Source organism: Ambystoma mexicanum, chromosome 1q (genome assembly GCF_040938575.1).
Source record: "Ambystoma mexicanum isolate Mex_15411 chromosome 1q, UKY_AmexF1_1, whole genome shotgun sequence".
Classification (NCBI taxonomy): Eukaryota; Metazoa; Chordata; class Amphibia; order Caudata; family Ambystomatidae; genus Ambystoma; species Ambystoma mexicanum.
The window spans coordinates 941871157-941885792 of record NC_090922.1 but is presented as its reverse complement, the minus strand read 5'-3'; the positions used below and the strand labels follow the sequence as shown (position 1 = coordinate 941885792).

At 49.7% G+C, this 14636-nt stretch overlaps 1 protein-coding gene across 4 annotated transcripts in view; it reads right to left on the bottom strand.

Moving 5' to 3' along the window:
• Positions 1 to 14636, bottom strand: part of TTLL7 (tubulin tyrosine ligase like 7) — a 2250822-nt gene that overhangs the window by 297884 nt on the left and 1938302 nt on the right. For all 4 annotated transcript variants that reach the window (XM_069641609.1, XM_069641612.1, XM_069641610.1 and 1 more), the window contains one exon: positions 1265 to 1345. In XM_069641609.1, the coding sequence (XP_069497710.1) occupies positions 1265 to 1345 (81 nt within the window). The remainder of the gene's footprint in view (positions 1 to 1264; positions 1346 to 14636) is intronic.

Sequence of the window (14636 nt, the reverse complement as noted above, 5' to 3'; positions counted from 1 at the left end):
GGACAAGTACCAGCATGCATAGTATTTGAAGCCTAAACATGTCTCATCTGGGTTTTACAACTGTACTATTAAGACATAAAGGAGCACCATCAAACAGAATAAATGATGTCATGTGCTTGTAGTCATTATTTCACAGTTTGTTATGCACCTCTCTCATTTCTAGACACCCAACATTTGCACTTGCTGCACATAAAAGCCACTCGCAATTATTGCCTCATTCACTGCTGCCTCTACAGCTATTTTCCCACTAATCAGTTTGAGTTTCAAATGTTCTCCTGATAAAAGATGCTAAAAAAAGATATTTGACAGACCCCATTGTGACGCCCTCTGCAATCCCGTTTCTTCTGTTGGGCTTAAAATGCCAAATGAAAAAAAGATATAGGGCCTCATTACGAGGTGGGCGGTTAGGGATTACCGGCACCGGTGCCAGTAATTCCTTACCGACCTACTATGAGTTCCCTTTGCAGGTCCTCCCTTAACGCCTGGTTTTTCCAGGCGTTAAGGACAGTACCCGCGAAGGGACTTTAGAGCTAATAACGGTACTGCAATTTGCGGTACCGTTATTAGCGCCTTCCCCATTGCCATTGAGCCCTATGGGGGCTCAAATGGGAATTGGGAAGGGCCCTGGTGAATGGGGAATTACCGGTCCCGCCAACCTTGGAATGGACCGGTAATTGCTCCATTCACCAGGGCGGAGTCGGTTAGGTTTTGGAGGCAGCCATGGCGCTAATAGCGCCATGGCTACCTTCAACCTCATAATGAGGCCCATATGGTTAGAGCTCTACCAGTTTGATCTCGGGAGTTAGTTTTAAATCACTGTGGAATCTGGGGACATCTTCCCCTCTGCTTTCTAAGCAACTGCACTAAGGGCAGTTACCCTCTTCACACACCCCTAGAAATGGGGCGGCACATAGGTATAGAGTTTTTTGCTAAAATGACAGTGTTTTTGATTAGGTGACCACGTTTTCAGGTTCCCAAGTTTTCAATTTAGCCTCTGGACCACATCTCATCCCAAAAACATGGTCCAGTAAACAATTTGTGTACAACAACGTTATACATATAGGTGCCTAAACAAGGCAATGTATGTTAATAAAAAACGATTTAATTTAAAAAACTGAATGCTCCAGGTGTCTAATGCAATCAAGCAAACGGCATTCGGGAAGTTGAACTGCAAAGTGTATATAGTTAGCAACACTTTTAAAATAATAGAAGGCAAAGAGAAGAATCTGTCATGTATATATGTGCTGGACAAAACACCGCTTACCTTTCTTTGTTTTGCAGAATCCAACTTAATGAGCCAGTATGAAGCAACTTTCGATCTATGATGTTTCCAATTATCCATAATCTGCAACAACAAAAAACATAAATGTAAGAAAGGGTAATAAAAAAAATCATTGTTATATTTGAATGTAATCTGTGCATACTATTTCTTATATATTAAATAATTAAACCACTATATGCAAACAAGAATGTGATGAACAGGGCATTGCACCGTGCACAGTTTACATTTGTATTCAAATTGTGAGTTTACTATTGTGTAAAACATGCTTTTGAACACATCCGTATTGAACTAGAGACCATGACCCCGCTAACCCCGCTACAGATCCTGTATGCCACTCCCAATCACCTTCCGAAGCTATCCAAGACAACGCACCATATCCGTCGAGCCTGGTGGGAGACACACAAACTGATTGGCTGGAAAGGGAAACCAATACTGTCCCAACCCATATGGCACAACGCGCTCCTCCCAGAAATAGTGAAAATGGGCTCTTTTGGTCACTGGAACGCAAAGGGGATACACACACTGGCACATGTGATACAAGAGGGTCGCCTCCTGGACTTCGAGACCATGCAGGTGCAGTATGACCTGTCGCCCATGATCCGGTTCCGGCACGCACAGCTGGCCCACGCCATCCAAACGCAATTCCCTGATACGACAAACATACCCCCATGTTCTCCCATTGAGACCAATATCCTTCCGCAACGCATCCCCGCTAAGGTCACCTCAACCCTCTATCAGGCCATCAGCTCTTTCGGGGCTACACAGCTTGACGGGCTCAAAGTGAAGTGGGAAAGGGATGTGGGCCAACTGGAACCAGAAGACTGGGTTGATGCATTAATGTCCCCCAGGGAAATTGGGATAGAAAATTAACTCGGACTAATACAACTGAGAATCCTTCACCGATCATATCACTCACGTACTGCAATGGCCAGATGGGGGGATTAGAGGACGGGACATGCATCAGATGCAAAACTGAGTCAGCCACCTTCTACCATATGATATGGGATTGCCAAGTGCTACAGATCTTTTGGGAGAACTGCATTAATACGATCTCCGCTGCCCTGGTGACGCCAATTCCTCGGGATCCCAAAATGGTAGTCTTAGGCATTTGGGGAGAAGTAGACCTGTCAAAATACGAAAAAATGTTCCTGGCAGTAGCGTTGGAGGCAGGCAAAAGACTTATCGGGGCTAAATGGGGCTCTGCAGATCCACCGTGCCTGAACCCTGGAGTAATGAACTGGACAGATGCGCGGCATCAGAACGCCGGATCTATACTGCACGGGGTTGCCCCCGCAAATTCGAAAGGCTATGGGGCAAATGGCTCGATGCCCATTGAAATCCGCCAGTAGATCCAGATCTACACCTCGAATAACTCTATTCACCCGCCTTGCCCTGCAACCGTCTTATGGTCCTTGGCCCTGCGGGGCCCCTCTTGCCTTTGATACTCCCATGTTCTCTCATTTGTTGTATGCCTATGATTCATGTCGATTGTTATTATGTTGTGTTTTTTAAACTCAATAAACAAACTTATAAATAAAAAAATTAAAAAAAATCTTTCTAGTCAAATCCAGTCAGATACAAATTAGGAAAGGATCAATCATTCATTTATGAAAGCAGACATTCTGACTTAATAAAATGTGCAAAAAGCCGACTGTCAGATGCGGCAGCTCATGCTTATCCTGTGCAGTGCGGCTTGACGGCGCGAGGTGTGAGGTGCTTTCTTCAAACATTTTTGAAACTCTCAGAGAAATTCTGCGAAAGGAGCGGCAGCGGAGGCGAGGGAGGAAAAAGTAGGAAAAAAGCTAAGCCGAGATGTTAAACCGCACAGCCGTCGCTGTATGTGGAGGACCTAGCCCTGCCTGGCCCCTGCCCGAACTCAAGGAGTGTGATTACCAGTGTGGACGGCAGGTGGCACTTGGCAACCCCCAGGCCTCCGGGATATAGGCACTGTATATCCCGCACCCTGTTCTCGAGGCACAGAGAGAGGCACAGACTGAGGCTGTTGGTGGCTGGCTGGGCCAATAGGGGTAATTTATGAGTGGCCTTAAACTAGCCATATATGAGGGCGCTAGTGAGCCATCCAAGATGGCAGCTCACTAGGGAGCTCTGTCCTGGACCCCCTAAAAAATCCTGAAACATCCATGCTCTCAACGCAATCTCCTGGTCTGAACTGGTGAGGAGAGTGAACTAAGCCCCCAAGAAGCCTCCGGCATCAAGTCACTTTGAATAGCGAACTCGCCGGCCCCGCCGGGCGAACTAGGGAAGCGGCCTCGGCGGGAAAAGAGGTGGCGGCCCAGAGCGGTGGCTGCGCTCGCGGGCCGGCTTCCATGGTTGCCACTAGTGCGGTACAACCTTGCCGGATAGCACCTGAGACGGAAGCAGGCAGGCAAGTCTGGAGTGGGTGTGCAGTCGCCGGGTACCGACAGCGAGGAGGTGCTCCTGGGCTGTCAGCTGCACAATCGAGTTGGAGCACAGTGACGGCCTACCGTGGCCGGGGCACACGCAAGGCAGAGGCAGTTGGGAGCCTGCCTGCGCTAGAGGGAGTGTCGGTCTCCCGGCCACGAGAGAGTGGCTCCGCTGGAGGAGTCAGCAGGCCCAGGGCGAGCCGTGAAGTGGACGCCTCTGCTGAGGCACACGGCCGTGCCACCCTGCAACCCGCTGGGAGTGCCACGCATGGACAGGGAAGGAGGTTGGGATAGCTGACCAAAGCAAGACAAAGCACCGTTGCCGCCGAGCGGGAGAATCCCCGCTGCCTACCAGGTGAGAGCAAAGTCTGCACTCCCTGCTGCTTACTCCCAGCCCCACGAGGCACCAGACTGAGGAGCCATCTGCACAGTGGGTGAGCCAGGACCCCCCGGCAGCTGACCGCTACAATGCAGCTCACAATGGTAGCCACAGCGGTACCTACTACGCTCCCCTCAAACCCTTGTAACCACGTACCCGCAATACCAAAATGAACACGGGGGACATCTAGCAACGTGCCCCCCACAAGCCAGTAGACCCTCATCTGCCTAAAAGAAATAAAAACATTTTTAAAAAACTCCTTCACTAAGCAGCACCCCGCTACAGTTTGCCTTCTGCATGCTGACAAACGCCACACCAGTAGTAGCCGGTACCCACTACCTGCCATCGAAGTCGTGCCCTCCAAGCAAGCTCCAGTGATCACTGTGGAGCCGGTAATAACTCACCACCGCCACTGCCTTCTATGGCATGCAGAGTCTGGGATCCTCTCCCCCGGGCGCCCAGTGGGAGGCCGCTGTGCTTGCCCCCCAGACCACAGCAACAACGGTCGGCCTTATTGGCCTCAAGTAGGTCTCGGTCCTGGAGAGACCTACCCCCTACCAGCACCCAGAAAAGGACAAGCATACCAGCAACTCCCACATCATTCCCTATGGATTGAGCCACAGCGCACTCACCACCCTAACCAAAGTCTCCAGCAGGCACTGACCCCCACAGTTCCTCAAGCCCCGAGTGCCTGGCTCAGCCATAGAGCTCTTTTAAAAGGCATGAAATCCCAGACGGCAGACAAGGCAGGAAGCCACCGGCCCCACTCGACTAACAGGTATCCATCCCATATAGACGTCTACTGCCAACCTGCCCTGGAGACCCGCTCTCCACAAGGCAGTACAGCCACGCCTGCTTAGCCGAAGCCCAAAATGGGCAAAACTAACAAATCGCAACTAAGACTGACATTTGAAACCGGCACCGCTGTTAAAAATCCAAAACAACTGAACCAAATCATGACTCAATCCCCGGACATGGAGCTAGTCGATGAGTCCCTGCAGCCACCTGGGTTTGAAATCAGGGAAATCCTTCTTTAACTTAAGGCCGGCATTGGTAACCTGGATTCCAAAATGGATACTCGATCGTCTAAAGTATACCTTCTACAACACTGCATGGACAAACAGGGCGAAAGGCTCGACACAGTGAAACAGAGGGTCTCGTACCTCAACGACAACACCTCATTCCTACTGTCCAGAGTCACAACACTTGAGAAGCAAATAAAAGGGGCCATCGACAAAAATGAAGACCTAGAAGGGAGCGCGCCGTAACAACATTAGGTTGGTGAGCATAAGAGAACAACAAACCCTGGCACCGACCGAAGACTTTGTGGAGGCGTTGTGTAAAGATATCTTTGGAGAAGCGGCGTTCTCGCAATTGTTCGTGGTGTAACGGGCGCACAGGGTCCCTTCCAACGGCCCGGCCCCGGGGATGCCACCCCGCCCCATTATAGCAAAGCTTCTGAATTTCAGAGATCAAGATACCATCCTCAAACTAGCCAGAGAAAAAGGCGAGCTGTAATACGATGGAGAAATGAAAGGTGCAATACTAAAGGTCCAAATCTTTCCAGACTTCTCACCAGCAATGCAGACCTCATGGAGAGTCTTTGCAGGGGTGAAACGCTGACTGTGCGAAAGTCAGATTCAGTACTCTATGCTATTTCCTGCTAAACGGCGGGTACTCCATGCAGAAAAGACCCAGTTCTTCACCTCCCCAGAAGAAGCCAACTCATTCCTTGGCAGCATCGGTTGCAGCCCCCCTACGAGACAATCCCAGACCACAGAGGCGAGACAGAGGAGGAAGAGAACCCCTGTGACGCCATGTTGCCCTGGGTGTCGCGTGACTGAGGATAACTCAAATATGTTATGAGAGCATGCAGTTATTCATCTTCAACAGGGGCAACAGCTCTTGGAGTGCACTAGCACCCCACGCTCTTATTCATCATATGCTAGAGGGGTCGCTATCCTAATCAGCAAAAACATCTCCTTCAAACTGATTAAAGTCTCCCGGGACACGGAAGGAAGGGCTCTGCTGGTACATCGGATACTAGCTGGGACCAACATAGTCATGGTGAATTCCTACGGGCCTAATGTGGACGGAATCAATTCCTTTGACTAGGTGATGCAGCACCTCGCAGACCCAGGACACGCTACAATCATATCATATTGGGTGGGGGGTTTGCCTTGTGGACCAACGAGGAACTGGCAGGCTAAGCCGGTCCCCTGCAACTTCCTGTGCCTTCATTCCGAACATCACGAATGAAACGCAACTTTCCTCCTCCCCGGGGTTTCATCACTGGAGTCTGTGTGTGCAGCAGCACCTTTTTGGCCCCCCTGGTTGAGGTAGGTGCAATCACCCCTGCACCTGCACCAGTTGTTTTGGGCATTTTTCTGGAGAAAAAAAAAATCAGTTCTGCAAAAATGCATTTTCAGCATTGAAATAGCGCTTTTCCATTGTGCTTCAAATCGCCTATTAGAATTGTTCTCTATTTGCTCAGCACCGCGGTTTTGTATGGAAATACAATATTGCCTTGCACCATGAGGTGCTTCCAACATGGCTGGCCGGGCCTTTGCTTTTGTTATGGGAGTGCTGCCTGAGGCATTCTGCCTGCATCCAGGGCAGTGATTGGACCAACGACAGACCGTCAGGCTTCAGCCGGCCCACCGCCTCCAAGGCCCACTTCTAAGGCCCCAGCACAACCCTGTCAGCTTCCCCGTCCGCTGGCAGGCTGCTTCTTAGGCCATACCCTTCCTGATATTGCCATCCCAGTACTACTGAACTACCATGACTCTCCTACCTCACTCTACTTGGGTTAGTTACTTCCTCCTGATTGCCCTTGTACTCCCATCTCTGCCTGTTATGTACTAATTTAAGTCTTCTCTGTACTCTCCCTACCATCTTACCCCCACTTACGCTTCCTCAAGGGCAGTGCCTTGTTTTTTTTAATTGAAAATCAAACTTGGGTGTATTCTGCATTTGTATTGAAAATCAAACTTGGGTGTATTCTGCATTTATATTGGAAATCAAACGTGGGTGTATTCTGCATTTGAATTGAAAACCAAACTTGGGTGTATTCTGCATTTGTATTGAAAATCAAACTTGGGTGTATTCTGCATTTGTATTGGAAATCAAACTTGGGTGTATTCTGCTTTTAACTTTGCCCCCTGATTGTAATCCACTAGCCCAGTGACTGTTACATACCGCTGTACTTGCATACTCCTCCCTCTGCCTCCATCTCTTCCCACTCATGGCGCTTTCTGTTTCTCCCATCTATTCCAATTGCTTCTCTATCAACCATCCTTCCCTTCTTACTAAGTCTGGAAAGAAGTTGTTTAAAAAGGATATCCTGGCCTCCAACCCAGGTCTCCCTATCGCTGACACCTACTCCAGCGCCTCTTCCAGACAGACCCTCACCGACATCCTCTTTGTCGTTCCTTCGCCGGATCTATGGACCCCATATATGATCTCTGTGCTCTGTCCTGTCTCCTCCTCCGCCATTAATGGTGGCACCCACTGGGAAGTCCTCATGGCTTCCTTTGACTCCTCTAGAGTCATCCTCAATGTCTACCTAAATGGCACTATCATGGTCCAAGGTCCTCTGGCCAATCTCAACCTCTTCAATAGGAGGTTCCCTCGCCTCATCAACTTCCTTTCATCTCTGGCTGTCCCCTCCTCTCTTTCCTCCGCTACCTTGTCCTCTCCTCCCTCCTCCTATGCCCCACTTCATGCTACCTCTACCCCTCCGCAGGGTGTACCTCTGATTTGTACCCCTCCCCGCAAGGTCTTTAAGGCTGGCAACCTCCTTCATCTTGCCACTCTCAACTCCCGCTCTGCTGTCAGCCACTCCTCTGACATCTGCCACCTCTTGGAAGAACTTGACCTTGATGCCCTCGGTCTTACTGAGACATAGTTCACGGCTAGCTCTGTCACAAGTTTTGATACTCTCTGCACCCAGATCCACCCGGCCTGGAGGCGGTGTAGCCCTGATCTTTCCCGAGTGGATTCCTGCCTTTGTCATTCCCACACAGACCTACTCCTCTTTCGAATGCCTTGTATGCAGGCTCTCTCTCTCGCCTAGCCACTCTCTTACTGTTGCTACTCTATACAGGCCCACTGGTCAAATCACCTCTTTCCTCTCTGATTGGGCTGACCTCTCCTCCTCCCTCCAGGCCACTACCACTAAACTTCTCTTCCTTGGTGACCTTAACATCCATCTCGATTCTCCCTGTCCCTCATCATTGCTTTTCTGCGACCTCTGCGACTCCCTCACTCTCTCTATCCTCCCCTCTGGCCCAACACACACTGCAGGTCACACACTTGATGTCTTGATCTCTACTGGCCTCCCCCTCTCTATACCTCTGACTACTCCTCTACCCTGGAGTGACCACTGCCTCCTATCCTCTCATCTCTCACTCTCTTCCCACCAAGCCAAGCCCACACCAACACTGCCACCCACCTTCTCGGACATCCGTCCTATGAAGCGTGTGTCAGTTGAGGCTTTCGCTGCCACCTTCTCCTCCTCTGGCTGACTCACACCCTGACACAGCCCTTTCCCTTCTCTACTCTACTCTTCTATTTCCGATACTCTTGATGCTCTTGCCCCTGTCATGAGGATCCGCTTGAAGTCCAAAGCCAAGTGCAATTCCTGGTTTGACTCCGACCTAGCTACACTTAAACGTAAGTGTAGGGTGGCTGAGAAGAATTGGAGGGCTTCTTGTTCATCCTCTGACAAACTGGCCTGTCGCCTGCTCCAAAGGCAATACCGACTCTCTGTCCTCACCAAGAAGAGAGTCCACATATTGAAGCTCGTGTCTCGGCGGCATCAAACAACTCGGCCAAACTCTTTCAAATCTGCAAGGAGCTGGCCAACCCTGCTGCAGTCTCTACCCGTCCTGTTGCCTCCCAGGCTCTCTGCGGTGCCCTTGCCTCTCACTTTATCTCAAAAATCCAGGACATCCTGTCCACCCTTATTTTGCCTTCCCTTCCCCGCCCCTCTCCGTCTATGCCTGCTGACCCGCCTTCAGCCACCCCCCATCCCCTTCTCATCCTTTCCTTATTTTTCCCCCGGTGAGGTTGCTAGACAAGTCCGATCTATGAAAACCTCATCACAACAGGTTCATCCCTGTTCCTCTAAAACCATCAAGGACCATATTGACACCCTTGCTCCAGCTCTTGTTGACTTTTGCAACCACTCTTTTGCCTCTGGATCCTTCCCCTCCCCCCTGAAGCACTCCCTTGTGCATCCTCTTCTCAAGAAACCCACAGCTCATCCTACCTGTCCGGCTAACTATCGCCCAATTTCCATTACTCCGTTTCTGGGCAAACTCCTGGAAAAACTGGCCATCTCTCATCTCAACCTTCATTCTGACACGGTTGGCTGTCTCCATGACCACCAATCTGGCTTCAGAGCTGCCAGAAGCACAGAAACTGCTCTCCTGAACATCCGTGAGGATCTGCTCTCCAACCTTGACGCTAACATTCCCTCTGTCCTCATCCTACTCGATCTCTCATCTGCCTTTGACACAGTGAACCATACCATCCTGCTCAACCGTCTCCGTGATAACCTCGGTATCACTGATCATGCTCTGGCCTGGCTGACTTCTTTCCTCTCTGACCGACCTTCCCAGGTGAGACTTGGGTCCTTCCTATCATCTATCTCGCTCTCTACATGTGGTGTTCTCCAGGGATCTAACCTCTCACCCTGGCTTTTCAACCTATACTTGGCAACTCTCGCCCACTGCATTGCCATTTTCTGTTCAAATTTCCAGTGCTACGCTGATGATACTCAACTCATCTTCAGGCTACCCTCGGCCACCTCCTCTCCTTCTCTCATCTCTGATTGCCTTACTACCATTCACAATTGGTGTTCCGTCAACGATCTCTGTCTGAACGCCAGCAAGACTGAAATCCTCCTTATCGGGACACCTTCTCCATCCTTTCCCCTCACTCTCTGGCCGGCCTCTCTTGGCCCTCCTCCTACCCTCACCTGTGAGGGTAAGAACCTCTGGGTCATCTTTGATTCTACACTTTCCTTCTCTGCCCACATCTCTGAGGTCTCTAAAAAGTCAAACTTCCTACTGCACCTCCTCAGAGGTACTCTACCTTTCCTCTATTTCCCCCAGAAGCTCACTGTCTCCCAGGCTCTGGTTCTCTCTAGGTTGGATTATTGTAACAGCCTCTTTCTAAATCTACCTGCCTCTTCTCTCCGCCCTCTGCAACAAATCCAGAACAGGACTGCTAGACTTGTCCTTGGCCTCAAGCCCTGGGATCGTATCTCTCCAGCTCTGAAATCTCTCCATTGGCTCCCAGTGGATGCAAGGATTAAATTTAAAACCCTCTGCATTGTCCGCAAGGCTTTCTGGGGCCTGGGTCCAAAATATCTTCAGCTATCCCTCCGTAAATACCTCCCGAGCTCTTCGCTCCTCCTCCTCTAACTCCCTCAGGGTCAGTCATTTTTCAAAGAAACGAGCTCGGAGTAGATCTCTGTCTTCCGCTGGGGCCTCCCTCTGAACAGCCTCCCTGCCACTCTAAAACTTGAGGAAAACCATCTCAGGTTCCGGAAGCACCTCAAGACCTTCCTCTTTGCTTCTGCCTTCACCCCCCCTCTCCCCTGCTGATCTGCTCTCTTGGCACCTTGCACTAGTACACCCTCTGTCCCTGGTCCCAGGTTCCTGCTCATCCTGCCACCCTACCGCACTGCCTCCGGGCCACCCCTTGCACTGGGGTTGCATCTGTACCAATACAGCCCCACCCCTTTTATTTCCCTCCTGCACTTATCAGACCCACCTGATCTGCCTCAAACCTAGCACTTGCCACTTGGCTGCATTACCACTTTGTGCTGATTTTATTATTTATTTATTTTTGTTATGATTATTTATCCTGTTTCTCCTTTGCTCTGCACTTTCCACTTTCTCTCTCCCCTCCATGAACTTTTCCCCTCCCTCTCTCCCATGCACTTGCACGTTCTCAATGTCACTGGGCCTAGTAAGATCGTTGTTTCGTTCTCCCCTGTTCCCCTCCCTTGCCTTGTCGCGCTCTGAAACACCTGTGTATGAGTGCGATATAAATAAGATATATCATATCATATGGGGAGGGGAGCTCAATACTGTACTAGATCCTGTATTAGACAGATCCCATGCAAACAATGGGCAACTGTCTAAAGCTTCCTCTCAAATTAAAGACATTTGTGACACCTATGACCTGGTGGATATCTGGAGGCAATCACACCAAACCATCCACGAATACACGTTCCACTCCTGGGTACACGGGACGAGTTACCGGCTCGACTACCTGTTAGTGTCAAGATCTGGACAGCTACAGTGGGGCAAAGGTCTGATCCCACCCCGGACGCTATCTGACCACTCCCCAGTCATCCTGGACGCCAATCCAGCAAGTGGTTGCATGCGGACCCGCTCTTAGAGATTCAAGTCAGGGGCCCTCCAAGACAGTGTTCGCTCAAGAGCTGACAGAAGAAATCACGCATTTACTAGCAGCGAACCAGGAGTCAGCCCCAACACACAGTATCCTTTGGGAAACCCTGAAGTGCTACATACGAGACTGCATCGCCAAGGAACTTGCTGTCCTAAACACAATCAGGAGAGACCTCCAAAAAAATGAATCTCACCTGAAAGACTTAGAACGAACATTTGAATTAACGGGAGACCAAGCTACCCTGGCCCTCCTTAAATCAGAATTGAATGAATTTAGAAAGAATGCAGAACGCGAGAGTCGCTATCTATCAAGAAACCATCTAATACGCCAGTACGGGAGGGGCAAAAACCTGGGGCACTCCTAGCCAAAATGTTAGCTGTGGACCGAAAACCGCTGACTATCGACTGCATCCGCAACCAACAGGTCACTCTGGTCCACACAGAAAAGGATATTGTTGAGGCCTTCAGAGGTTTCTATCAGGAACTGCATAACTCTAGATCCACGGGCACCACCGCAGCTCTCCAAGAATACCTGGACGAAACCGAGCTGTTTTGGATATCAGACGATATGAGAGACCACCTTAACAAAGAAATCACGGCTGAAGAAATCCAAAATGTCATAAAAGAACTACCAGGATCAAAGGCACTGGGCCCTGATGGTCTAACGGGAGAATTCTATAAGGCAATGGGATCCTCGTTAGCCCCTCTTCTCCTATCGGTCTACAATGAAGCAGCAGCAGTTGGGCATTTGCCCCCCACACTGAGAGAAGCCAATCCCATTCTTCTGCATAAACCAGGAAAGCCCCAGGAGGACTGCGCCTCCTACAGGCCAATCTCACTGATAAACATGGACAACAAAAACCTGACCAAACTCCTGATCAACAGACTCCTTCCTTTAATGCCGGGTCTGGTGCTAGCTGATGAGGCTGGCTTTATTCCAGGCCATCGCATTGTAGAAAAGGCCTTCAAATCTGTTGAATGGTCTTTCCTTTTTGCCGTCCTTCGTAAAATGGGCTTTGGCACACCCTTTATAAAGCTGGTGGCTCTCCTATATAACAACCCCCGAACCCACATCACACTAGGGACCACAAAATCCGGCCTCTTATTGGCCCCAATTGTTCGCCCTGGCCATGGAACCCCTCGCAGCCAACCTCAGGAGCAACTTTATGGATAAAGGGATCTCTATTGGACCACACAAGCTGATACTACCCCTCTATGCAGATGACATGGCCCTACTATTCAGCGACCCAGAGACCAACCTCAATCCAGTAATAAAGTCCTCAAATTCGGTGCATTTTCAGGACTCAGAGTCAACAAAAGCAAATCAGTGATTTTCCCAATGACTCCCAAAACAGTAGAATTTGCCGATGACTTTCAGTTCCGATTGGAAAAATCTGATGTCAGGTACCTAGAAATCATGTTGTCCAGAGATCAAAAGATCCTCCACAACAACTACGGCAGGGTGGTTGTATCGATTTCAGAGAAGATAACCCGATGGAAGCACTTACCTTTAACACTCTGGGGGCGCATCTCCATCGTCAAGATGGTGATTCTCCCAAAATTATTATATCTATTTGTGAATATACCACTGCTACTTCCACTTGGTTTCTTTCAGCAGCTGCGGGCACTTATCCTAGACCTGATCTGGGCAGGCAAGTCGGCGAGAGTGGCGTACTCCACGTTGATTCAACCCGTTGCAAAAGGTGGTCTGGCCCTACCAGACCTGGAACGCTATTACTGGGCTGCACAGGGGCAGTTTCTGAGTCATTGGTACATGACCCAATTTATCAGACCGCACATCCAGATAGTAGGTGCCCTTGCCACCCCCAATCTCCTGAGAGCGGTGATCATAGAAGAACAGCCGGTCCCGCTGAAAAAACCATGAATATAATGCTGATCACCTATGAGATTTGGAAAAGGATAGCACAAAAACAGGGCATTACATGCAGATACTCCGCACTTCTACCTGCAAAGTTTGTCCCGGGACTGTTGATAACCACCAAAACAGTATACCACCACCTTGCGGACAAACTCCAAATTACCACAACAGATGATTGGTTCGTCGACGACAGCTTTATGACTCTCCAACAGGTTAAAGATCGCTGCGCAGCCACAGCACTGGATATCTTCATGTACTTCAGACTCTGTCACACCTTCAGAGAGCAGTTCTCTATGTTTCCTGCACGACCACCTACGTGGCGGCTACTGCATCGCATCATACAAGCAAGCGGCAATGGCAAACTAGTGTCATCTATCTACAAAACTCACCACTTCACACCAACCACTAACCTCTAAAGTGTGTTGGGAAAACTCCCTGGCCCACGCAATCAACGAGAATCTTACATCCAAAGGCAGACCCAAAAGATTGCACTGAACTCGAGACTAAAACTGATCCACTTCAACTTTCTCCATCAGACCTACCTCACATCTAGCAAACTCCATTACTACCTAGACTCCATTTCTCCGGCTTGCCAACGGTGTGGCAGCAACCCTGCCAATTTCTTGCACCTAGCCTGGGAGCGTCCACCAGTCAGGCAATTCTGGGACAAGGTACTAACCAGAACATCGGAAATGGCTGGGGAGCCAATCAACAGAAACCTGTTACTGACCATGCTGGATACACCTGTGAAATACAACTGGCTGCCAAGAAACTAGTCGCCTACTGCTACTACTGGCAAAACGACGAATAACCATGTCATGGGCAGAGGTCCACCACCGACACAGTCTTGGTGGCTCAGAGACATGGCATACTGCCACGATGTTGAGACAGACTTTATCAAAACGCTGGCGCTCCATGCCCGACCACCAGACATCTGGAATCCATTTGTAAACTATCTGCTAACACGATCAGACAGCTCACCCGCTCCAACTGACACAGATCGCAGTGAATGAATCAAGTAACCTCGCCGATCATACGCTACAAACTCCGGAAGCACCACCGTGACTGAGTACACACAGCTAGGGACACGACACAGGCTCTGAATCACAGCAGGAGAGGACACGGGTGGGGTGGGCTAAACTGCAACCTTCTTCAGGTTATTAACTGTCATGTTTGTTTTGTTTATGTGTAAAAAACCAAAAAATACAAAAATAAAGGTTTTAAAAAAACTAGCCATATATTGCCACAGCATTTTGGTGCTTTT